Source organism: Ahaetulla prasina, chromosome 7, assembly GCF_028640845.1.
Source record: "Ahaetulla prasina isolate Xishuangbanna chromosome 7, ASM2864084v1, whole genome shotgun sequence".
Taxonomy (NCBI): Eukaryota; Metazoa; Chordata; class Lepidosauria; order Squamata; family Colubridae; genus Ahaetulla; species Ahaetulla prasina.
Window position 1 is genome coordinate 13,603,199 of NC_080545.1, and position 26,929 is coordinate 13,630,127.

General features: G+C 43.3%; 1 protein-coding gene across 2 annotated transcripts in view; it reads right to left on the bottom strand.

The window, feature by feature from the left end:
* ETV6 (ETS variant transcription factor 6) overlaps nt 1-26,929 on the bottom strand; it is a 158,870-nt gene that overhangs the window by 36,978 nt on the left and 94,963 nt on the right. For both annotated transcript variants that reach the window (XM_058190663.1, XM_058190662.1), the window contains exon 3: nt 522-686. In XM_058190663.1, coding sequence (XP_058046646.1) covers nt 522-686 — 165 coding nt within the window. The remainder of the gene's footprint in view (nt 1-521; nt 687-26,929) is intronic.

Consider the following 26,929-nt stretch of genomic DNA (forward strand, 5'->3'; position numbering starts at 1 on the left):
TGTGGCATGCTACAATATTCATTTTGTACCCTCTCTCTCCCATAATATTTTTTTATTAGTGAGTTGGATGAAGAAAATGCTTATCAGGTCTGCAGATGATAAAAACGAATGAGATAGCTAATGCTCTGGAAAATGGAAATAAAATTTGAATGATGAGAATGAATCAAATTTCCATTTCCCCCATCCCACTTATACCCCACCCCACCCCCAAAAAAGTTTGGAATTGTTTTATTTCTCCCTTCACTAGGTTTTTTTTGTTATTTAAAATAATGATCGAAATGGGATTAATATTAAATGGAATTTGTTTGCTGTTAGGGTTTTCTCCCTCCCATCTAAACTAAATCAGCCCATTTCTGCAGCAAGTAAAAATGTGTAACAATAATATGAATGCAATAAAGTTTAATTAAAAATATTGCAGATGTTGATTCTCCCTCCACACCTAATCTCTGACAGATTTTGCGTTGTTGCCCGCTAATGCAGTAAGAGATCTCCTTCTTTAATTAGTTCTTAAAATTGCTTACCAGAATGTGGAGATCTATATCGGAAGTCCTCTTTGGTTAGTAGCAAGAGAGCTTTACCATTCATCTCAAAGGTATTGCTGTCAATGGTTCTAAGGGAGAACTCCTTCTCCGCCCACTTTAGCCACTGACCCACATCGTCTCTGCTCCAGTAGACGGGTTGCAAACCTGTAAAGAAATCAACAGAAGGATGTCAACAACAAAACACTTAACAATCCCTTGGTGGAGGCCAGCAGGATGCATGATTAAGGAGAAGGGTGGGCAGGGGTGACATGCTCCCGGTTCGGACCGGATCGCCCGATTTGGTAGTGATGGTAGCGGGTGGTTCGGAGAACTGGTAGCAAATATCCCTGACCCCACCATGCCCAGCTGAGCCACGCGATCATCAGTTGTTTTTTTTTACTTTTAAAAGCATTTTAACTTTTAACATGCTTTTAAAAGTTAAAAAAAAAGCCTCTGATGATCGCGTGGCTCAGCTGGGATCGTCAGAGCCTTTTAAAAGCATTTTTTCTACAACCTCTTCGGCCAAAGAGATTGTTTAAAAATGCTTTTAAAAGGCTCTGGCGATCCCAGCTGAGTTGTCTGATCGTCAGAAGCTATTAAAAGCATTTTTAAAGAAGAGGTTGTAGAAAAAATCCTTTTAAAAGGCTCCTCTGACAATCCCAGCTGAGTTGCCTGATTATCAGAGGCTTTTTTTCTTTTGAAGGCAAAAAAAAAATGCTTTTAAAAGAAAAGAAAAGCCTCTGATAATCAGGCAACTCAGCTGGGATCATCAGAGAAGCCTTTTAAAAGCATTTTTTTTCAACCTCTTTGGCTGAAAGAAAAAATGCTTTGAAAAGTTTAAAAAAAAAAGTTGGCCACACCCACCCAATCACATTAACCGCCCTGCACCAAGCCACGCCCACAGAACTGGTAGTAACAAATTTTACATTTCACCACTGAGTGTGGGTAATGAAATTAGCATTTCAAAAGCACAAGTATGCAGGAAATGTGCATATTTACATACATACTTAAGTTAGAGAAGCTAGAACTCATGGATTGGCAATATCCCAGTCTTCTGATACTGACCGCAACACAGATATTGTAGATCAGGGGTCCCCAAAGGAGACTGACTTTCTGACCTAGGCTTAACCATCAGCACGAAGCCGAGTCCTCGTCCCAATAATTTAATTTACAGTGAATTCCTCTGCAGCAAAGTCTTTCCTCTCCCGCAGTCTTTCAAGATAGTTCACAATTACCGACCTTTATCAGGCTTGGAGAATGGCCAGGCCGATATCTTTCAGACTGCCGCAATACTTGGCAAGAATGCAGGAATGAACTAATTGTCTCCTGCAAACTCCACTCCCCTTTCGCTCCTCTTTTATTCTCTATGGGAGGGGCCTTCATCGTCCACCTGTGGCCTTACTCCCAAGTCAACCCTTGTTCCTTACCTGTTCCCTTCATCTGGCAACTCTGTGCAGGCGCACACTGGGAACGGGCTCCAGCTGTTCGTCTGCCTCACTGATGTCTTACTCTGAAGGCAGCTGATACTCCCTCTCTGCGTCCAACGCAGAGCACTCGTCAGAGCCTTCCCCAGACTCCAGGATTGGCCCATGTTCCTCCCCAACCTCACTGTCCCATGGTGGACCACAACAGAGACACAATCTGCCATTGGGAGAAAGGAGAAGCTCCACCCGCCATCTTCCAGGTAATACCACTGCTGTACAAAGCAACATGCCACCATGAAGTCCTTTCCAGTAAAGGAGAAATTCAAAACATAAACTTACTGTACATAACAACAGAAAATATTACAATGTACAGTGATAAGAACAGAGCCGCTGTCTTCCTACACTTTCTGTTTCTTTCTTTAAAAGTCCCATATCTGCAAGGCTACAAAACTGAACTTTGCCATGTATGGTGTGATTTCAGTGTCTTCACCTGCAAGCCAACAGATGAGTCTTCAGCTCCCTGATTCTTATCATTTAAAGTGATGCAAACCTAATTGCATTTGTGTCCAGTTATATTACATTTTGGGGATCAGGTCGAAAGAATAAATTCAAATACACAAAAAATAGAACTTACACAAACTGCTGCATTTCGAGAACTTCTACGAATTTCTATATTCAATATGGGCAATGGGCAAAAGAAGACTATTTAATGAATCTGTAGGTAGGTTGAATTAGAATGATGGATATGTGTTTTGATCAAATTAATTTTCTATGTACTCAATCATCTGTACACAAATTCAAGAACAAGAGTCCATAAATACAGCCGACAGGGACATCCGTAAATTTAAGTTGGATCTATTGAGAAACTCTCCAATATCACTGAAAATTTATTTTTTAAAAAATCGCCAAGACAAAGGACAACATTTCCCCCTCCCCTCCCCGCCCCGAAATGACATCACGCCCTGGAAGACGGATTGCTAAAAATACCGAAGATTGCACTTTGCTCTTTCTCGGCAAAACCTTTCTGTTATGAGACAGGTACAAAATTGCATTTCCTTTTTCCTCTTTGAGGTAAAATAAATCAAAAGGTTGAACTTTGACCGCTACAAATTGGTTTAAAATTAGTGTATGTTTCAAGATGGAGAGATCAACCTACTGAAGAATCGCCGAGGTCCTTCAAATTAGTGCATGGCTACAAACGGATCAACATTGACTCAAATCAATCGTGGCTGTTCTTTGGAAAGTCAGATACTGATGCTGAAGTTCAAATACTTCGGCCACCAAATGAGAAGAGAGGACTCACTGGAGAAGACCCTGATGTTGGGAAAGATGGAAGGCAGAAAAAAGAAGGGGACAGCAAATGAGGAGATGGCTAAATAGTGTCACTGAAGCAATGAAAATGAATTTTAGGCAAACTCTGAAAGACAACGGAGGATGGAGGGGCCTGGCATGCTAAGGTCCATGGGGTCACAAAGAATCAGATAGCGACTGAACGACCACAATCACATCATGAGAAGAAAACTATTTTTTCCGGCTTTCTGAGCACAAGTAAACTATCTAGGTCAGGGGTGAAATTCAGCAGGTTCTGACAGGTTCGGTAGAACCGGTAGCGGAAGTTTTGAGTAGTTCAGAGAATCGGCAAATACCAACTCTGGCAGGCTCCAGAGTGGGGTGGGAATGGAGATTTTGCAATATCTTTCCCCCAGGAGTGGGGACAAAATGGGGATTTTGCAGTATCTTTCCCTTGCCATGCCCACCAAGCCACACAAGCCACGCCCACAGAACCAGTAGTAGAAAAAATTGAATTTCACCACTGATCTAGATATTATTTCTGTTAGCATAATGGCTTGATGCTTTTTAACCAACTGGGATCCTATGTTGGCATCTTAAGTAAATTGGAGGACTTGATCAAAGGATCAAAGGACACCCTTGAAGGATGTGGTTCTGAAAGACCTGGTCCCAGAAGAGGCAGAAGGCAGCAATGACAAACCACTTAGACCGTGGATACAGAAACATTACATTTAGTTGGAATAAACTCAAGACTATCCTTTACCTTTTTCGTTTCTTTTTTTTAAGCATCTTCTAACAAATAGGCAAGATAAATGGATGTCTGCGCTACGGGGGATAATTAAGATAGCTGCATATGTTACACCTGCAGTTTTTTTCTCATGTTCTCTTGTGAATTTGCTGCAAATGAATACCCTGCACCTTGGTGTCAAGCAACTGGTGAGCCTGAGTGACAGCCAGCATGGAGTTTGCAAGACGCTTTCGTACTTTTTCAGCCAACTATTGTGATACTTGTGCCAAAGTGGCAAATTCTTCTGTTTGGTTGCAAACCTGGTAGAAGGACTGAATAAAACACTTTGCAAGAAGGCTGCAGAAGAGATTTGGTTCTCCTACAGCAGGGGTAGCAAACTTAAGGCGCTCAGATCTGGCCCACAGGGCTGCCCTGGAAACAGCGAAGGACTGACCTCAGGGGTGAAATGCTCCCAGTTCGGACCAGGTCAGCTGATCCGGTAGCGATGGCGGCGGGTGATTCAGAGAACCGGTAGCAAAAATCCCTAGCCCCCCCGCCCATGCCCACCCAATCGCCCTCTTCTTTTAAAAAAGAAACAAAAACAAAATGCACAGGTACCGTATATGTGGTACCTTGCTCAATAGTAGTAACTGTGAGAGGGATCTTGGAGTCCTAGTGGACAACCATTTAGATATGAGCCAGCGGTGTGCAGCAGCTGCCAAAAAAGCCAACACAGTTCTGGGCTGCATAAACAGAGGGATAGAATCAAGATCACGTGAAGTGTTAATACCACTTTATAATGCCTTGGTAAGGCCACACTTGGAATATTGCATTCAGTTTTGGTCGCCACGATGTAAAAAGGATGTTGAGACTCTAGAAAGAGTGCAGAGAAGAGCAACAAAGATGATTAGGGGACTGGAGGCTAAAACATATGAAGAACGGTTGCAGGAACTTGGTATGCCTAGTTTAATGAAAAGAAGGACTAGGGGAGACATGATAGCAGTGTTCCAATATCTCAGGGGTTGCCACAAAGAAGAGGGAGTCAAACTATTCTCCAAAGCACCTGAGGGTAGAACAAGAAGCAATGGGTGGAAACTAATCAAGGAAAGAAGCAACTTAGAACTAAGGAGAAATTTCCTGACAGTTAGAACAATTAATCAGTGGAACAACTTGCCTGCAGAAGTTGTAAATGCTCCAACACTGGAAATTTTTAAGAAAATGTTGGATAGCCATTTGTCTGAAATGGTGTAGGGTTTCCTGCCTGGGCAGGGGGTTGGACTAGAAGACCTCCAAGGTCCCTTCCAACTCTGATATTATTATTATTATTATTAAATGCTTTTAAAAAGTAAAAAAAGGACTCTGATGATCTGAGCTGAGCCGCGCGATCGTCAGAGCCTTTTTTTCCTTTTAAAAGCATTTTTAAAAGGTAAAAAAACAGATCACGCGCCACAGCTGATCACCCCACCGCGCGCGCTGTTCTACTTACCCCATGCCTCCTTTTGGCGTGTACTGCATGCGCGCACCTCGCATTTGTGCGTGGTGCACATTGTCCATGCCCGCACAGCACGCATGTGCAACCAGCAAACCAGTAGTAAACCAGTTCAGATTTTACCACTGACCGGCCTGCGGTGCCTCTGCCAGCAAAAATGGAGCTCGGGAGGGCTGCGCACTTGGGCCACCACAGATGCCCCCAACACAAGTGATGTTAACCTGGCCACACACACCCCAACCCCTCTCCGAGGTCAAACACAACCCTGATGCGGCCCTCAATGAAAGCAAGTTTGATACCCCTGTCCTACAGTTATTTGTCCTGGAAAGACTTCAACTTATCATCATAATCCCTGTCCTTGAATCTTTTCCTGAACTGAGCAGTTTAACAGAAGCCTCTTAAATTTTAAAATTTGCAGCAAGCTGTCCAGGCCCCACCACCGATTTTAGTATTGATGTCCCTCGAACCTTTATTTCCTCCCATCCCATTGCTACGCCTCATGAAAAAAACCAAAATAATTTCTCATTGAATTGACAGAGCTCAGATACGAATCGATTGAGGATGGACATGCTGTGGTCCGCCAGCAGCCTGCGGAGCTGGCAATAGAGTTGGACAGCGATGAGTGTGAGGTCCAGAGCCTCCAGAGACTGATAGTAGTGAGGCAGAGGAACAGGAGGAGCCTGTTCCTAATGCACGCATGAGAAGAGCTGCCAGAAGGCAAGAGCAGCTCAAGCAAAGAGGACAACTCAGGAGTATGGCCAAGAGATGACTGGCTCCTCCCATAAGGCTTAAAACAGACCAGCAACCGCATTTGGGCTTTGCCGGAAAACAACGTTGGTAGCTTCGTCTTCTGCTTCGTCTACATCTTGCATTTATTTTTGTGACTTCTGAACGTTTGCCAAGAAAGGCCTTTGGCAGTTTGCCTAATTGGACCAAGGTTTGCGATAGGACTGAGGAATTTGTGTTGGGAGGCACTTGTTTCAATTTAGTTGAACGACGCTGGGAATGAAGTAATTCTCAGCTGTTTAAATAAAGTTTGTTTGTTTGTTTGTTTCACGGACTGAGTTTCCTACTACCTACTTGGGCCTGGGTCACAACTGTACAGTAGTCTTCTTCTAACTACTAGATCAGGCAAAGATTAAAAATGTAAAGGGAAGGCATCCACAGGGAGGGTCAAAAAAGTCAATATGGCTGCCACAAGTGTGCCATTAAATATTTCCCCTTTTTCATGAGCATCAGAACCAACATCTTACTTTTTTGCATGGCCCCTGTAGATGTCCTTGCTTAAATGCAGGCTTCATTGTGTCGTTCCCATTTCATTTTATTTCAACAGGACGAGAACTACAGCACATGGGCCACAATGCAGTTGGGGAAAGGTTGGGTTGCAACAGTATTTCATCCCCAATTTCTCCTCCTTCTTTGGAACATGTCACAAAACCAGCGCAGAAGGGAGGAAAGGGAAGGGAAGGGAAGGGAAGGAAGGAGCTGAGATGTTTCAGAACATTTCAACAAGTGGGTGGCAGAAAGGAGAGATGGGGTAGGAAAGTAAACACACACGCACACACGTATCAAATGTGTATGGGGGGTAAATCCTGCACATCACAACCAAAGGGGGTGGGGATCATTTTGATGCTAATTATAACCTACAAACTTTTGTTGAGCCACACAATCTTGGCAAAAACATGCCAGCTTTTGAAATCAAGCTAGAAAGGATAGCCACGGGGGCATTTTAGAACAGAAGATTGGAATAAAGGAAACTGAGCTATTTTGGCAGCCTGGTATTTCAACCCGATGAATCAACTCTCAACCTTTTGAAAGCCATAGACTGCTAACAGAAATAGAGATGTGGCTGTTGGTGCTTTGTTGTTTCCAAGCATTCGGATCTACAATGCCAGGCTTATATTTTATTCAACACCATGAGGTCTAGGAACTTATTTTTAAAAATGCATTGCATTCCAAGGTTTTAGATAAGGGTGTATTTTTTTTTTGATGCTCAGAATTCCTTTTCTCAACTGAGGTTTTTTTTAAAATATATAGGTAGTCCTTGACTTACAGCAGCTCATTTAGTGACCGTTCAAAGTTACAAAGATCCTGAAAAAAGTGACTTATAACTATCCTGTTTCTCCGAAAATAAGACCCAACCGGAAAATAAATCCTAGCATGATTTTTCAGGATCCTCATAATATAAGCCCTACTCCCAAAATAAGCCCCAGTTAAGATTGTCAGCCAGATGGATGCATTTAATGTCTAATAATAATAATAATAATAATAATAATAATAATAATAATAATAATAATAATAATAATAATAATAATAATAATAATAATAATAATATTTTAATTTGTATACCGCCCTTCTCCCGAAGGACTCAGGGCGGTGAACAGGCAGATAAAATACAGACATACACAATAGTTAAAACAACCCTTAAAAAAACTGATTTAAATTTGCCCAAAATTTAAAATAATATACACCCCCATAAAATTACAAAAATTTAAAAACCCATCAAATTCAATTAAAATTAAAGGTAAAAATCAAGCTAGTCCAGCCATACGAAATAAATAGGTTTTAAGTTTGCGGTGAAAGGTCCTAAGGTCAGGTAGTTGTCGAAGCCCGAGGGGAAGTTCGTTCCACAGGGTCGGAGCCCCCACAGAGAAGGCCCTCCCCCTGGGGCCGCCAGTCGACACTGTTTGGCTGACGGCACCCTGAGGAGTCCCTCTCTGTGGGAACGCACCGGACGATGGGAGATAGAGGCCAGCAGTAGACGGTCCCGTAAATAGCCCGGTCCTGAGCCATGGAGCGCTTTAAAGGTGGTAACCAATACCTTGAAGCGCACCCGGAAAACAACAGGCAGCCAGTGCAGTCTGCGCAGGATAGGTGTTACGTGGGAGCTCCGAACGGCTCCCTCAATAACCTGCGCAGCCGCGTTCTGGACTAGCTGAAGTCTCCGGGTGCTCTTCAAGGGGAGCCCCATGTAGAGAGCATTGCAGTAGTCCAGACGAGAGGTAACGAGAGCATGAGTGACCTTATTCCCCCCACCCCCAAAAAAACCTATCCAGAAAATAAGCCCTAATGCATCTTTTGGAGTTAAAATTAATATAAGACCCGGTCTTATTTTCTGGGAAACACAGTATTTTTCACACTTATGACTGTTGCAGCATCCCCATGGCCTGTTGTGACGCAGGCCCCAGTAGGTAGTAGGAAAATCAGTCAGTGTAAAAACAAACAAACTTTATTAGAGCAGCTGAGAATTACTTCATTCTCAGCACAGACCAACTAAATTAAAGCAAATTCCTCCCAACACAAATTCCTCAGTCCTATCACCAACCTTGGTCCAATTAGGCAAACTGCCAAAGGCCTTTCTTGGCAAAAGTTCAAAAGACACCGATACAAAACAAATGCAACAAGACGAAGCTATCAACGTTGTTTTCCGGCAAAGAGCCCAAACGCCGCTGCTGGTCTTTTAAGCCTTATGGGAGGGGCCAATCATCTCTTGGCCCTACTCCCGAGTCGTCCTCTTTGCTTGAGCTGCTCTTGCCTTCTGGCAGCTCTTCTCATGTGTGCATTAGGAACAGGCTCCTCCTGTTCCTCTGCCTCACTACTGTCAGCCTCTGGAGGCTCTGGAGTTCGCACCTCACTCCCTGATGGCCCTGGCCCCACCTCTGCCTCCGACGCAGAGCCCTCATCCGGGCCTTCCCCAGCCTCTAGGACTGGCCCATGTTCTTCCTCAGTCTCCTTGCTGTCCGACTCCGTTGCCAGCTCTGCAGGCTGCTGGCGGACCACAACATGGCCATGTGATCAAAATTCACATGCTTGGCAACTGATTCATATATTTATGACGATTTCAGGGCCTTGAGCTCATGCGATCCATGTCTTGAGACCTTCCAGCAAGCAAAGTCAATGGAGAAGCCAGATTCACTGAACAACGGTGTTACTAACTTAACAACTGCAGCAGTTCATTTAACAACTGTGGCAAGGAAGGTCATAAAACAGGGCAAATTTCACTTAACACGTTTCACTTAGCAACAGAAGTGTTAAACTCAATTGTGGTCTTAAGTCGAAGACCGTATTGGTTAGAAACATGCGAAGAGGCCTTCAACCTGAAGTGGGTAGACAATGGCTAAAATGATGATGATGATATATGTATATAATATAAATCGTGAAAGAGGAAAAGCATATAAAAAGAAATAGGGGATAAAGTATGATTAGTAAGGTGAAAATAAGAAACACATGAGATCTCCAATGTCATGCCGATTTCAGTTTTTCCAACATACAAAATCATAAGTAGTTTATTTTACATTTTGAAGAAAAAAACTAAAAGTCAGTATTATAGTTGAACCCACTGATCCGCAAACTGATCCTGGATCTCAACCTTCCTTTAGTCACTTCTGACATTGTACCAGTTCCATTTCCATGTCGTATTTTCAATTTTCTGTAAAATGCACGCACTTTAAAATCGCTGATGATGAGATAGGTATCGGCGGGTGATGTATGTCTGTCAAAAATGCCAAGATGGCCCCTCTGACCCACTCCTTTTTTTATACGCATGTATGAAAAAGGGGCTTCGTTGGGTCTCCAATCCAAGTGCTGGATGCTACCTTGACTTTTTTGAGCCTTCCCAGAGATATTCCTGAGACTTTTTCTGCTGGACGTTTCTCTAAATTTAGACACCCTGAAACCTGAGTTATGCTCTTCCTGTAGAGATGCACAAGATGATGTCATACTAAATCTAATCAACAAGAAGCGAGCAATTTTTTTCTCTCTCTGTTTTTTTTTTTGGAAAGGACCTCATTTAAAAGACCTGAGAAAAACCTATTGATTAAAAAAAAAAAAAAAAGTCTCGGAGCCCTTTGAGATGAGCAAATAAATCTTCCTAACTTCTGGCCAGAGCTTCCTGGAAGGAATTTTGACCCTTTTCTGGAACTAGGCTGAGAATTCAGCTCTATCAACCTCCCAGTTGCTGACAATAACCCAGGGAACCTGCTGGAAATTTTCCAATTTTCTTCCTGAAACAATGAAAATGAATTGGGCCTGTCTGGGGGGCTTTAGCGCCTCCTCCATTAAACGGTTAAATAAAGGGAAGCAATGCACTCTGTTCCTTGCAATAAATAAGGATCCCTTAAACGAGTCAGGATTTCCAAAACGAGCATAATACATAGAGTCCCAGGCAGAGGTGGGATTCAAATAATTGAACAATCAGTTCTCTGCCCTAATAATAATAATAATAATAATAATAATAATAATAATAATAATAATAATAATAATAATAATAATTATTATTATTATTATTATTATTATTATTATTATTATTATTTAATTTCTATACCGCCCTTCTCCCGAAGGACTCAGGGCAGTTTACAGCCAAGTAAAACACAGTAAAAAGTACAATGTACAATTAAAACCAATTTTAAAAAACCTATTCAATTTGGCCCAATTAATTAAAATACACAATAAAATCATAAAAAAACCCCATTAAAATTAATAGTGGATTTCCATTTTATGCCAGTCCTGCACGGAAGAATAAGTACGTCTTCAGCTCGCGGCGAAAGGTCCAGACTGGCTGGGTGGGCGTGGCCATGGTGGCAGCGGCCAGGGGTGTGTGACAGGCAGCACTCGGTCTCCTGCACACACACCCCGGAGCAAAAAACGGGTCGTGGGGAGGGGGGCGTCGCCTCCCCCACGCCCTGTTTTGGGCCTAGCAGGTCTCCCTGCAGCCTCCTAGGAAGGAGCATCTAATATTGGTTCTAGACTAGAGGGTAGCAGTTATTACATATTGGCATGCCGAGATTGATGTAAGCAAATCCAAACTTGGTTATCCTCGAAAAGGTACGCAAGGTCAGATGAGCCAAGTATCTAGATTGGAAATGACCAGGAAATACCACAGTTTCAGTCTAAAATAGACGGAGAAGTCAAAAGACATTTTAGAGGAAGACAAATTGCAAAACACTTCCTTAATGGTTGCTAAGAAAAACCGACTGGCATAAAGTCCACACTAAGTCGCCATTGTTCAAGTTGGAGAATTTACTTCTAAAACCAGTGAGGAAGTTGGCCACTGGGATGGAAGCCCTTTTTGGCTTTTCTTCCTCAAGGATAAAAATATTTAAAATTCCATGTATCTGGGAAGGCACTGGACTTCAGTTCTTTCAGTAATAGTCCTTTCTCCTGGTCCCTGTCATAAAAATCAAACAAATAGGGTAGGGTAGAGGTGGGATGGGGTGGGGTGGAGTGGAGTGGAATGGAATAGAGAATGGAGTGGAATGGAATGGAATGGAATGGAATGGAAGGGAAGGGAAGGGAAGAGGAGAGGAGAGGAGAGGAGAGGAGAGGAGAGGGAGGGAGGGAGGGAAGGGAGGGAAGGGAGGGAACGAGGGAGGGAGGGAAGGGAGGAGGGAGGGAGGAATGGAATGGGAGTAGGAATAGAAATAGGAATAGAATAGAATAAAAAATAGAATAGAATAGAATAGAAAAACAGAACAGAACAGAACAAGACAGGACTCTAATTGAACAAAATAGAATAACAAAACAGAATAGAATAACAGATGTTTTCTTAATGACCGCCACAGAAAAAGTTGTAAAATGGAAGCTTTGTTACAGTCTTACATCATAATGAAAGACAGCAGCATTTGGAGGCGGGTACTTAATACTTATCTGAATTTCTGCAGCCTATAGATATCATAATGATCTTCACTATCAGGAGTTCCATAAATTGCTTTTGCACCTGGTACTGAATCCAAAACCCAAAGGTGGGAGTAAAAAAATCACACACACAAAAAATCACCAAAAAAAATCAAATCCTGAATCTTAAAATAATGTTCAACTGCCTGCAATATTAATATTCCTGTTTCCCAACTTCCCTTTTCCAGTAAATGAGATGGAGAAGAGGATCGCCGTCGCAATTCTGAGCCAAGATAGGCTAAATTTAAATCTAAAGGCGTTTGGATGAAAACCGGGTTGGGGGGGCAGCGGAGGGAGGGGCTTGCCTTGACCTACTTTGGTGTAACTGCGTGGCTAACCTTGCCCTCAATTAAGTAGGCCAGTCCCACTAAGACCGAGAAACCGCTTGCTTCCTTGCTTTGAAAAGACGACATTTAGACCCGGGACTTCCCGCTCTCGCCCTTAGCCAGGAAAAAAAAGAAAAAGAAAAAGAAAACAAGAAAGAAATAACAGAGTGGAATGGGGAAATGAAAACGATAGCAAAAATAAGGAAGAAGGAAATATGATAAAGGCATTCGCTGCAAGGAGGAGAATGGGAAAAAAAAAACTTAACAGTTAGCAACATCAAGGCCAAGTTAGAAGTCAGGAAGAAAGCTTGTTAGGTGGGGCCTCTCCAACGCACAGCGGCAATGCAGAAATACCGGTAGTCTTCAGCTTAGAGCCATTTGCTTAGTGACCGTACGAAGTTAAAAAGGTGCTGGAAAAAGTGACTTTGTGACCGTTTTATTCTTTCTCCAAATCCTAAGAAACAATCACTAGCCTTGCAAATTGCTTTGCCGTGCTTGCTTTTCGTGGAGCGAGACCAAGCGTTCTAATTCATTAAATCAATGAGTCCAATCCCTACGGAAATAGTACAAAAATGTAACCATGACTATCCCATAACTGCCCACAAGGAGCTCCCTAGCCCCAAACTTTTGAGGAGCAAAAGGGGACCAGTTCCGTTGAGAGAGATTTTTCCCTGGAGTGGAGAGGGCATGGTTTTGCGTGCTGCCTGCATCTCACAGACGGGGCTTTCGCTTGCTTGCGTGGTCCGGTTGCTGGCATGCCACCGCCTGAAGCTAGTCCACGACCCGGGGACCTTTACCTTAGACTACTTTCAAAGGTCTCTCAGCATCTCAACTAATTCACCGACCTGGACCACCAATATCACCAACCAAGGCCACCTGAGGGATCCAGAAGCAGCCCCAACAATGTTATGTGCATCACAACTTAACTGTGCAAGGCACCAATTGTACAATTTGTGCAATGAGGCCAGCCATCCCACATTTCCCCCACTCCCAACCCTCTTGGATGCCGACACTGTACACTTTTCCTACAGCAGCAGCAGCAGCAACAAGCAAGAAGAACATTGGTGGGACAAGGGTGGCAGTTCTCAAGGAAAGATCTACCCAAATCCAAGACTTCTCTAGGGGTTAGGGCAAGGGTCAGCAACCTGCGGCTCTGGAGCCGCATGTGGCTCTTCCATCCCTCTGCTGCGTCTCCCTGTCGCCAGTCGGCTCCACAATTGATAGGGCTTTTGGTTAGGACAGGTAGAGGAAAAAGGACGCCATGCTAGGAGGAGACTCTATGGTGGGGGAACCAGATTTCCAGTCGGCATGGGAAAAAGGACGCCATGCTAGGAGATTCTATGGTGCGAGAACCAGATTTCTGGTCAGCAGAGGAAAAAGGATGCCGCTCTAGGAGGAGACTCTATGGTGGTGGTGGGGGGGGAGAGAATCAGACTTCCGGTCGGCAGAGAAAAAAGAATGCTGCGCTAGGAGGAGACTCTATGGTGGGGGAACTGGACTTCCGGCCAGCTCCACAATTGAGCAGGGGGCTTCCAGTTAGGACCTTTGTGGCTCTTTTGAGTGTTTAAGGTTGTCGACCTCTGGGTTAGGGCTAGGCCTTAGAGTAGCAGTTTCCAACCTTTGTGGTTTGAGAGCCCAGCTGGGGAGGGGGGAAGTGGGAGGGATGGCAGGCCAGTGCACGCGCATGCAGCTCAACTTGCACAAGTTAAGGTCCATGTGCGCATGCGTGTCAGCCCGCCACTCGCGTGGCCCGGTTCCGAATAGGCCAGAGCTTGATAGTGGGCCGTGGCCCAGGGGTTGGAGCCCCCTGCCTTAAAGAGTAAGGCATTTATCCCATGCAGACTGTCACCATCTTGACTTTTTGGACCTTCCCCTGCAAATGTTCTTGCTTGCTACCACATGGTTCAAAAGAGAGAAGTCCGACCTTCAGGAATAACCACCATGCAGGCTTTTCCACGCTCCTTCTAACAGGCCTTTCAGGTTTCATGGCTGACACGGGCTATAAGGAAGTCTGCCAGCCCCTCTGCAGCTGCTGCAACCTGAAATTTGAACCACCGCTATTATCTGGCCTTCCCAGCATCTGGCGTTTTGACAGGAAGCTTCCCCTGCCTTTTCCGTCACAGGAAATTTCCTGTGGAGGAAGCACTTATCAGGCAAACAAAGAGCTTTGGGGTATAACGAAAACAGTCAGTGGCAAGCTGAAATAGCATTTAGGTCATTCTGGTAAGGCGGCTGAATTTATTATTCAGTTCCAGGAACAGAACAAGGAAGTCAAGTTGGAGGTGATCTGTCTTGATAGAAGAGGAAGCATGCAAGTGAATTCCTGGCCCTGGACAATATCTCATTCCAACTTAACATTTGCATCCATATAATTCAAGCGATCTGACAGCTTTTCGTTAATTTTTAATTCTACAGAAAAAGCAGAACCACCATTGGTTACGTCAAACATTCAGAAGAATCATTTCCAAAATAGACTAATATATCTATATCTGTATCAATATATAGATATTTTTATCTATATAGATGAGTACCGCCCCCTAGAGTCGGGAACGACTAGCATATATGTGCGAGGGGAACCTTTACCTTTATCTATATATATAAAAGCAAAAACCATAATCACGCCATAATCATGAAATCTCCAGAACCATAAAGGCTACAAAGGTGAAATTTGCCACATATGTTCCTCTTGGCTTCTAGGTGCTCACTAAGAAAGGATTTTTCGAAATGATCATCAGAGCCATTAGTATTTCCTATATTATTATAACACGTTCCAATGCTAATTAGTTAGACATTCTACTCCCCCTCCCAACTTGAAAATAATTCTGGAGAGAATGGGATAGCACAGGGTAGTCAACCTTTTCATACCTACCGCCCACTTTGTATCTCTGTTAGTAGTAAAATTTTCTAACTGCCCACCAGTTCCACAGTAATGCGCCGTGTATTGTCGTCTGCGCATGCCTCTCGCGCATTGTGGATTGGGTGGGGGGGCGCCAGCTACCAGCTCTGCTTGTCTGTTACAGCTGGGTGGTGTGGGGGGAGATGCGCGAGCTATTCTGGGATGAGGCTCTTTTGTGTGCAGTCGCACTATAGTGCCATTCAGTTTCAATTACGTAATGTGAACTAAACTTATGCGCGGGAAATACAAATAGTATATATTCTCAGAAATTTAAATTATCACGGGGAATTTTATGAAAACTAATGAAAATGTTTTTAAATAATGCTATGAATTTTTTAAAAAAAGTCAATTAAATTAAAAAAAAGGAAAGTGCTTCAGTATCGGACAAAACCCCTACCGCCCACCATGAAAGCTGGAACGCCCACTGGTGGGCGGTAGGGACCAGGTTGACTACCACTGGGATAGCATAAGACAGCCTTCTGTGGGGCAAGCCTGAGGGACAGAAGGGGATAGCATAGGACAGGCTTCTGTGGGGCAAGGCTGAGTGAGAGAAGGGGATAGAATGGGGAGGATTCTGTGGGGCAAGGCTGAGGGACAGAAGGGGGGAGGAGAGGCCGATCGTAACTACTCATTAATTTTCAAGCTTTAACTGTCAATTTATCAAGCCCCATCACATAGTTTCATAGCAAAGCACGGATATCCAGTGTGTGTGTGTGTGTGTGTGTGTGTGTGTGTGTGTGTGTGTGTGTGTGTAAAACCTCTTCTTAACTGCTGTGACACACTTCAAGGAGACTTCTATGCAAGTCAATCCCAAAGTAAGAATGAATTAGTTCACCTGTCTTCCTCTTTATAATGAGAAGAGAAATTCCACTAAGCCCATCTGCAAGAATTGAGGGATAAGGTGGTATTATGAATCTATTCCCAGCTAAAGTAAGAATAAAATATTCTAGAGTTAAAAGTCAGCAAAAATTAAAGAATGTTGGACATGGACGAGGCAGCTTCTTCAGAATCTCAAGATTTTTTTTTTATTCAAAAAGACGTCAGCCTTATGGATCATTGGCTGATGGGTTTAAGATATTTATTAGCTCTTCTTTTTTATGTTAAAATGCTTCCAAGTTAGCTTCCAAAGGAAAAAAAAATCTAACATCAAAAGAAAACATAATGAAGCTAAATATTAACAAGAGCAATTTATATGCTGCTGAAACCCTTTTTGTTGTGACCTTGTTTTGTTGTTAACCGTGAGACAGTGGAACAAATTTTGAACCAAAGAACCTCAAATGGGTTAACTTACCGAACGTGTCCCATTTCTGGGAGCTGAGGTCCATGCATCTCAAAGATGCTGAGGTTGAGAAACATAGATACCACGATTGCTTCCGCTCCAAAACCAGGCTACAACTGGGATGGGGCAGATCTGTAAATGCTTTCAGCCTGCACACTAAGAGACGCTTCTCCATGTCTTTGACTTGAGCATCTAACAAACTTGGCTGACCACCAAAACATAACCCTGGTTAGATCTGGTTCATATCTCTACTATTCAATCCCTTCGTTACTTTTCTTATATGCTCATGGTTTGGAGGTTGAAAAATAACCATAATTATTATTCCAGTGCCCTAGTCACAAACTTCCCTGTTACTAAAGCATTTCAGGCAAAGTAAGAACAATCCATATTATGAGAGGTTGAGGCTCAAATTATTACAACTTGGAACCAGGGGTGCTATTTGGCAGGTTCTGACAGGTTCTGGAGCACCGGTAGTGGAAATTTTGAGCAGCTCAGAGAACCGGTAGCGGAAATTTTGAGTAGTTTGGAGAACCGGCAAATGCCACCTCTGGCTGGCCCCAGAGTGAGGTGGGAATGGAGATTTTGCAATATCCTTCCTCCAGGAGCAGGGAGGAAATGGGGATTTTGCAGTATCCTTCCCCTGGAGTGGGGTGGGAATGGAGATTTTTGCAGTATCCTTCCCTTGGGAGTGGGGTGGGAATGGAGATTTGCAATATCCTTCCCCTGCCACGCCCACCAAGCCACACTCACAGAACCGGTAGTAAAAAAATTTAGATTTCACCACTGCCTTGGAACCTTCTGGAATGTCCTTCAGTTTCCTGAAGAGCTCAGTTGGACAATACTGAATAACTGCAATGGTGACACTTGTGTTTTCATTTACAGTTCTTACTGTGAATGGACAGAAGCCAAGATGGGAGTCTAAGCAGCATTTCATCATCTTTGTTTCATCATCTGATTTATCATCGCCGCCCTTTTATTATTCTCAGTGCTTCAGAATATCAAGAATTGGATATGGCTTGAGGACTAAGTCACAGGGCAAAGAGTGAAACAGGATTATTTCTTGATGAAGTCAATCCCCTACATATGTTTCTCAACCTTGGCAGCTAGGAGACATGTGGACTTCAACTCCCACAATTCTCTACGTCTGCTGGCTGAGGAATTCTGGGAATCGAAGTTCACATTTAAATTGCCAAGGTTGAGAAACACTCACTGCTTTGAATCTACTCACGTACAGTAAAAAGCCAAACTAACAGAAGAAACATGTTCAAGAAGAGCAGGGCAGGAATGAAATGATGGTTTAAAAGATCTTTTTGGATCAAGATTGTCTGGAGCAACATGGCTTATGGGTTTTAAGGTACAATTAGTGGATTACTGAATTCCTCCCACACATTTGATAAGCGGTAAAAAAAAAAGAATGTACGTTTATGAATGTTGAAGACAGAACAAGGAAGGGATATCTGTGGGATATGAGTGTTCTTGAGTGTGTCGAAGGTGGATGTAGAGATAGAGCTGCTTTTACTGGGCTTCAAAAATCTGTCCCCCATTTATTTGCATCCATAATATTGAAATAACTGAAAAATGTGCATACAGCAGCAAGAGATTCTATCTATCATATTGATTCCAACAAGCTGGGCAAACTGTCCTTCTAAGGAAAGTTTCCCAGGAAATTGGTAAACTGGCTTGAAGAAGGCTGGGAAAACATATTCCCTAAGAGTTAGGGAATTTTTTCAAGTCTTTGCAAGTTGACCATAGGTGTCTGAAGTCCTGTTTAAAGTATCCCTCGTAAACACAAACCAATTTAGTCATGACTTCCTTGAGCTCTGTTCCGTTGGTGAGGGACTAACCGAGACATGAAGTCCTGCAGAGTTTTTTGTTTTTGTTTTAATTCAACCTTCAATCTCCTTTCATCTCCCTGGATCCAGACTGTGCCTTTCTCAACAACTTGGTCAGCTGCATGAGCCAGAGTGAGTCTGAATGGCCCATAACTTTAATGCACCAAATATCTAAAGGTAAATGTTCCCCTCGCACATTTGTGCTAGTCATTCTTGACTCTAGGGGGCGGTGCTCATCTCCATTTCAAAGCCGAAGAGCCAGCACTGTCCGAAGACGTCTCTGTGGTCATGTGGCTGGCATGACTCAATGCCAAAGGCGCATGGAACGCTGTTACCTTCCCACTAAAGGTGGTCCCTATTTTTCTACTTGCATTTTTTACCTGCTGTCGAACTGCTAGGTTGGCAAGTCATGGGAGCTCCTCCCCATTACATGGCACTAGGGATTTGAACCGCTAAACTGCCGATCTTTCGTTCGACAAGCTCAGTGTCTTAGCCACTGAGTCCCTTGCATCAAATTTTACTGTCCTTCTTTGGCTGCCAGGAAGAAATTTCTTTCGGGGGGGGGGGGAGAATCCCAACACAAGTTTTTCAGGCTTCCTGGCCATCAGCAACATCTACCACAAATCCACAACTTGGATTGAAAGATTGTCCATGTAATATATATATATATTGCTCCTAGAAGCACGAAGCTTAAAACACCAGCCTGAAGATGACGAATGAGACTTCGTCGAAACGTCGCCAAGACACTTCCAATTTTACGCGGGAGAAAACCCGAATAACCGAAGACCTACATATATATATATAAAACTCTATTTCTGAACTGTCCCCGGATAGACTTCTGACAACGCTCATCAGCCCTCTTTTCTATCCCTGGCGTGCTCCAACTTCCCTTCACCCACCAAACTGCAGCTGTGGTCAAGCGCCTGCTGCCAACAAGCCCACCGTGCCCTCCCTCCCACAGGAAGTTCCAAAGATCTCTTCCTGCACAGGAAATTTCCTGTGGTCCAACAGACATTCCTGTTTGCTTTTATCACCCCCGTGCATTTGTTTTGGCACAGGGCAGGTCTTCAGCATGAAAGGAGCCCAAGAATAAAAAGCACTCATAACTGGGAAAGAAGCGAGGGTTTTTTTTTTTGCTTTTTCGCTGGCCTCTGTTCTCCCCACAGAGATAGGTTTTGACACAAGGGTCACTCCCCTTCGGTATTTTTAGCCTTGGATTAGGTCTGCTTGAGCAACCAGGAGCTTACATGTGGAAAATGGGGAGGAAGACTCAGAAATGGCTGAGGGAGATGGGGAGACATGGGGGAGAATTAATTAATTAATTAATTAATTAATTAATTAATTATTTAATTGGATTTTTATACCGCCCTTCTCCCGAAGGACTCAGGGCGGTTTACAGCCAGGTAAAATAGAACAAGAATAAATACAAGATAAAAATCATATTTAAAAAACTTATTAAATTGGCCCAAATTAAAATATCATTAAAACAATAAAACCCGAATTTAAAAACTAAAATCCTACGCCAGTCCTGCGCAAATAAATAGATATGTCTTAAGCTCGCGGCGAAAGGTTCGAAGGTCAGGAAGTTGGCGGAGCCCTGGGGGAAGTTCATTCCAAAGGGTGGGAGAAGTGGCAATATAAAGACTGTATTGGGAGAAATGTTTGGATTAGATAAAAAAAGAGAGAGATGATGTTAGAGATAAAGAGGAGGAGTGTGGGACACGAGGTAAAAAAAAAAAACCGGGTAAGAATCGAAGCGTTAATGAGGGCAAGAGATGACGGATAGAATAATTGCCTTCTAAATATTAAGGTAGCTTGATTGTAAGTTGGAGAAGCAGAAACGAATTAGCTAGGGGAAATTTGTTTTTCTATAGAATAAAAGAAAGATGGCTTATAGATGTTAGGCTTTTTTAAAATGTATAAAATGCATAAGAGCACCAGCGTGCCTACCGTCCTTGTCCTAATGTTTCCTCTATTCGTATCTATTTTATGGATTCAATTCATGCTTATACTTACATATATTACCTAATAGGTTCTTGACAAATAAATAAATAATAAATAAATAAAAATGTTTCAATAATATAAAGAGAATTATTTAAATTCGATGAATGTGAAAAAGAACACTAATATTGTGGTAAATTGGATCACTACGAATGATGCTCAGATCTAACACTGTTCACATGTAATATGGATGTACACTTAAAAAATAAAAACACATACACACTGAAAGAAATGAGGGAGGCTAATAAACTGAAACCTGACCCCATGAGGGGCACCATAATTCTGCTGAATCAAGAACTGGTGTTGAATTGCTGAATGAGTATTTTTATTTATTTCTATTTATTATTATATTTTTATCCTAGCTTCATTACTTTATAAGTAACTCAAGGCAGTGAACGTATCTAATATTCCTTCCTCTTATTCTGCACACAGCAATAAACCTGCGAGGTGGGGTTAAGCTGAGAGAGGGACTGGCCCAAGGTCACCTGCCTTTATGCCTAAGGCAGGACTAGAACTCACAGTCCCCTAGTTTCGAGGCCAGCAAATATCTCTACACCAAACTGGCTCTCTATTCTATGCTTTTTCCTTTTATGCACCAGGTTTGCAGCCCCAAAATATTGGGAAGCCCAGAACTAACTTTGGATTCTTGAGGGGAGGGGGAACATGGTTGAATTCTTACCCAACTTAGATCGATGCATCAATTATGGACTATGCTGGATAGTCTTTCCAGATCTCCTGCCACCGATAATGTCCAAGCTAAATCATTGCCAGGTGCTGCTCACAGAAATCCGTTGGAAGGCCAGAATGTGAGTTAGGACTTCCTTTATCAGAGCACATTTTATAATTTTCTTTTGGATTCAACCAATCTCCCAAGTTCAAAACAGTTCAAGGGAGAACCTAAAGGCCTGTTCTCCTCTGAAAGAGCCACATCCTGGATTACTTGCCGAGCCCAAAGTTTCAAAGTACAGGATACGTATTATCATAAAATTACCTATCGAAATAGTCAAAAGCTCTCTTTACGAAAGTGCAAGAGCTACTGACAAGCCACAGCAGCCGAGAAAAAAATTACAGAGGAAAACAAGGGCCAACTGATTGTCCAAGATCTGTTGCAAGGCCTCCTGGAGTTGAGTTCAACTAGGACAAGGGTCAGCAACCCGCAGCTCTGGAGCCGCATGTGGCTCCTTCACCCTTCTGCTGCGGCTCCCAGTCACTCAAAATGTGCGTCACAACTGCCAATGTGTGACTCCTGCCGGCACGTGATTTATTTTCAAACCCTGGTTGGCCAACCATGGATAAATCCAAGAAAAGAAAGAAGTTTCAGAAGAAAATAGAACTTTTAATTCAATTACATATGCTAGTTTTGCGGCCGCTCAAGAAATAGTCAGGCACAGGAAGGGTTTTGTGGCTCCCCAGTGTTTTCTTTTCTGTGGGAAATGGATCCAAATGGCTCTTTGAGTGTTTAAGGTTGCTGACCCCTGAACTAGGAGAAGTCACTGCTATGAGGTCTGCTTAAAACAGCTGCGTTTCCACTTACTTCTTTCTTTCTTTCTTTCTCTTTCTTTCTCCTTCCTTCCTTCCTTTTTTTCTTTCTTTCCTCTCTCTTGTTTATATCTCACCTTTATTATCTTCATAAATAAGGTGGCAGACATGCCTAGTACCCCTTCCCCTTCCTATGTTCCCCACAACAACAATCCTGTGAGGTGGGATTGAGCTGAGAGTGAGAGTGAGTGACTGGTTCAAAGTCATCCAGCTGGCGTTTCATGTCTAAGGCGGGACTTGAATTCAGAGCTTCCTGGCTTCTAGCCCACCTTGCCTTTCAATCCCTGAGATTTAATGTTTGCAAGCCATGTATCATCTCTTGCTAGGCCACCTTCAATCAGCCTCTCTAAATATCCCCTGGCTATTTTTTCCGGCTTCTTTATCATACTTCCTTGTTAGTTCTAAAAGCTCTTTCTCCCAAGCCCTAATTATTACCTTCCTCATTCAGTTTGAATACAGAACATCAGCAGGCTTAGAAAGCCATGCCCTAATTTACACAGAGGGAAGCTGGAGCCGGTTCTGCCTTTACTTCTGAAATCTTTACAGCTATTTAATTTTCCGATAGGACTTTTGTCTTGACCTCCCCGCTATCCCACCCACCTCCTTTCCCATTCCTCAGGATTTTTTTTAGTCAGCAGTTATTTCCTTGTTTGTCAATTCTCTCCAATCTTCAAGCATAATGAAATATTTTCCATTTCAACAACCGACAGACACACCTTTACAGGGTTGCTTGACAGGAAGGGGGTCAAAGAAGTCAAGATGACGACCGCACAAAGTCCCTTCTAGTCAATATTTTGACTTTCTTTCTTTTTATTCGTTTGTTTAACATTGCTTCCCGTGGAAATCCTTCACTTTCGGGACAGTCATTTCTGCTAAAGTATATCCTGATAGAGTCAAAGGCACTAAAGGTAAAAGTAAAGGTTCCCCTCGCACATATGCGCTAGTCGTTGCCGACTCTAGGGGGCGGTGCTCATCTCCGTTTCAAAGCCAAAGAGCCAGCGCTGTCCGAAGACGTCTCTGTGATCATGTGGCCGGCATGACTCAACGCCAAAGGCGCACGGAACGCTGTTACCTTCCCACTAAAGACAGTCCTTATTTTTCTACTTGAATTTTTAACGTGCTTTTGAACTGCTAGTTTGGCAGAAGCTGGGACAAGTAACGAGAGCTTACTCCGTTACGCGGCACTAGGGATTCGAACCGCCGAACTGGCAACGTTTCGATCAACAAGCTCAGCATCTTAGCCACTGAGCCACCGCATCCCTTACTACAAAGGAATGGGGGGGGGGATTCTGTCCTGTTCAATCAATGTGTTTGCATGTGTGTGCGTCTGTCTATCTGTCTATGTATGGAAATAGTGGTGAAGAGGAAGGCCCCAATTTTAATAAACGAAGGTGTTTACTTTGGGGATGCAAACGTCTGATTTTGTTTCCCAACCCTGCAACTTTAAGATGTGTGGACTTCAACTCCCAGAATTCTCCAGCAACCAAGCTGGACTACAGACATCTACCACTTCGGTTTTTTTAAGGATATCTACAGGATGGGATGAGTTCACGGCACATTCCTTGGACTAGAAATAAGTATCATTTATGCTACGCTTTGCAGCTAGCAATGACAGAGGGTGAAATATTTCTTTTACTTATTCTAAGAAAGTATCTAGGCTGCCCTAATCGTTTCTCCCTGGAGGTTCAAAGCGGTTAGAAACAGCAGAATAAAAGCAATACAGCCATCCGTCACAATAATTAAAAAAAAATAGAACAAAATAATAAACAAACATAGCTGCCAACAACAACTTAGTAAGTATCTCTAGAAAGTCCAATTGCACTATGAGGTTCTAGGCTGTTGCATTAGCCCTGAAACAGAAAATTCTAACAAGCTGCATGCAAATTGTTAATAAACACATTTACTATTCACTTCTAAGGAGGCAGTAAGAATTACTTGTACCATTCTTCCCTTTTCCAAGTTTTCGGCTTGTGTTGTCTTTATATCACACGGGTAATCTTTGACTTACAACCATTTGTTTAGTGGCAGTTCAATGTTCCAGAGGCATTGAAAAAAGTGGCTTGCACTTATGACCATGGTTAGCATCCCCACAGCATATGATCAAAATTTGGATGCTTTGCCACCAGCATGTTATTTACAATGGCTGCATCATCCTGCAGTCATGTGATTGTCAGAGGAAGAGAAGAAGGATGTGGAGTGGGGCGGGGGAAGGGGGGAGGAGGAGGAAGTGGAGGGGAGCAGGTGAGGGGAATGAGGAGGCAGAGGAGAGGGGAGGGGAGGAAGAGAAGGAAGAGGAGGAAGGAAGGAAGGAGGGAGGGAGGGAGGGAGGATGGAAGGAAAGAGAAAGAGAGAGAGAGAGAGAGAGAGAGAGAGAGAGAGAGAGAAAGAAAGAAAGAAAGAAAGAAAGAAAGAAAGAAAGAAAGAAAGAAAGAAAGAAAGGATTAGAATGTTTTAGATCATGGGTCTGTACTTCCCCAGGAAACACATTCATGTGAGCTACATTACATGTTTCCCAGAACTGGTCATAAGAAACAACCTCTGTCATATCAAGATTCACTCCGTTTATTGGTCCTGGTGAGATTCTTCCTTGCATGCAGGCACTCGCCTAAAACCAGTTCAACCTCTTCGGATACAGATACCACTTCAAGTGGCCCTTAACATTCTGCTAATTCTACTAAATGATGATATTACTTTGTTGTTTGTATGTACACTAAGAGCTTATGTACGGGAGACAAATTCCTTTAAGACTTGTGGACTTAAACTCCCAGAATTCTTCAGTAGGGGACTGGGTGCAGGGGTTGAACTGCCCAGGACAAAGCCAAGCAAAATAAATCCAATTTATGCAGGAACTAGCTGGAGTTCCAACTTCTATCACACTATTGATCGATGAGGCTTTTTGAACTTTTGTGCGGGCAAAGACAAGTCTTTGGACTGTATTGTGCTTGTATTGTATTGACTTACAACCACAATTAAGCCCCACATTTCTTTGCTAAGCAAGACAGTTGTTTGTGAGTGAGTTTTGCCCCGTTTTTGCAACCTTTCTTGCCACAGTTGTTAAGTGAATCACTGCAGTTGTTAAGTAAGTAACACGGCTGCTAAGTGAATCTGGCTTCCCCATCGAATTTGCTTGCCAGAAGGCCGCAAAACGGGATCACATGACCCTGAGATACCGCAATCGTCATAAACTCATTTTTTTCATAAAGGTGAAAAACGATCGTAAGTCACTTTTTTCGGTGCTGTTGTTAACTTCGAATGGTCAATAAACCAAAGGTTGTAAGTCAAGGCCTACCTGCCTCTATTTTATGTATCCAAGGGTCATTCACAAATTCTTTCAAAAAGCCTTATTCTCAAAGATGACTTTGAGCAAGGAAAGATGCGAACATCCATAGAAAGTGGCCTGTGGTTTCTTATTTGGCTATTGTTAACCAAAAGGGGATGCGGTGGCTCAGTGGCTAAGACGCTGAGCTTGTCGATCGAAAGGTTGGCAGTTCAGCGGTTTGAATCCCTAGTGTCATGTAACAGGGTGAGCTCCCGTTACTTGTCCCAGCTTCTGCCAACCTCGCAGTTCAAAAGCAGGGGAAAAAAATGCAAGTAGAAAAATAGGGACCACCTTTGGTGGGAAGGCGTTCCGTGCGCCTTTGGCATTGAGTCATGCAGGCCACATGACCATGGTGACGTCTTTGGACAGCGCTGGCTCTTTGGCTTTGAAACGGAGATGAGCACTGCCCCCTATAGTTGGGAATGACTAGCATATATGTGCAAGGGGAACCTTTACCTTTTACCTTTAACCTAACCATCCCTACAATATTACATCTCAGTTTCTGTCTAGGTTTTGCAGTTTTTGGATCAAGGTAGGGAACAAATTGAAACATGCAATGAATGATCATCACAGTTGGATCAGATCAAGGCTGTGACTGTTTTCCAAACGGTTACTCTGGATCAGGTCTCTCCAACTGTGGCAACTTTAAAGGCTTGTGGACTTCAACTCTCAGAATTCCTCAGCCAGCTCTGGGAGTTCAAATCCACAAGTCTTAAAGTTGCTCAGGTTGGAGACCTCTGCTCTGGATATCTAATTCTAACCTCCCAATGCAACAAGAAGCAAGCAGATCTCTACTGGGTCACACAGACATGGGGGAAGGCAAGACAAAACAGAGACACCCTTTGCTTTCTCTACTGTGGCCTGGAGATCACAGGGTCCATAAGAGATGGCAACCCTGACTAGATGGCTCAGTGGCTAAGACACTGAGCTTGTCTATCAGAAAGGTCGGCAGTTCGACGGTTCGAATCTCTAGTACAGGTCTCCTGCATGAGCAGGGGTTTGGACTCGATGACCTCCAAGGTCCCTTCTGTTGTGGTCCGCCAGCAGCCTGCGGAGCTGGAAACAGAGTTGGACAGCGATGAGGCTGAGGAAGAGACCAGTCCTGGAGGCTGGGGAAGGCCCAGATGAGGGCTCTGTGTCGGAGGCTGAAGTGGGGCCAGGGCCATCAGGGAGTGAGGTGCGGACTCCAGAGGTTCCAGAGGCTGACAGTAGCGAGGCAGAGGAACAGGAGGAGCCTGTTCCTAATGCACACATAAGAAGAGCTGCCAGAAGGCAAGAGCAGCTCAAGTAAAGAGGACAACTCGGGAGTAGGGGCAAGAGATGATTGGCCCCTCCCATAAGGCTTAAAAGACCAACAACGGCGTTTGTGCTCTTTGCTGGAAAACAACGTTGATAGCTTTGTCTTGTTGCATTTGTATCGGTGTCTTTTGAACGTTTGCCAAGAAAGGCCTTTGGCAGTTTGCCTAATTAATAATAATAATAATAATATTTTAATTTGTATACCGCCCTTCTCCCGAAGGACTCAGGGCGGTTTACAGCCAAAATAAAATACAGCAACACATACAATACTAATAACAAACATTAAAAAACTTATTAAATTTGGCCCAATATTAA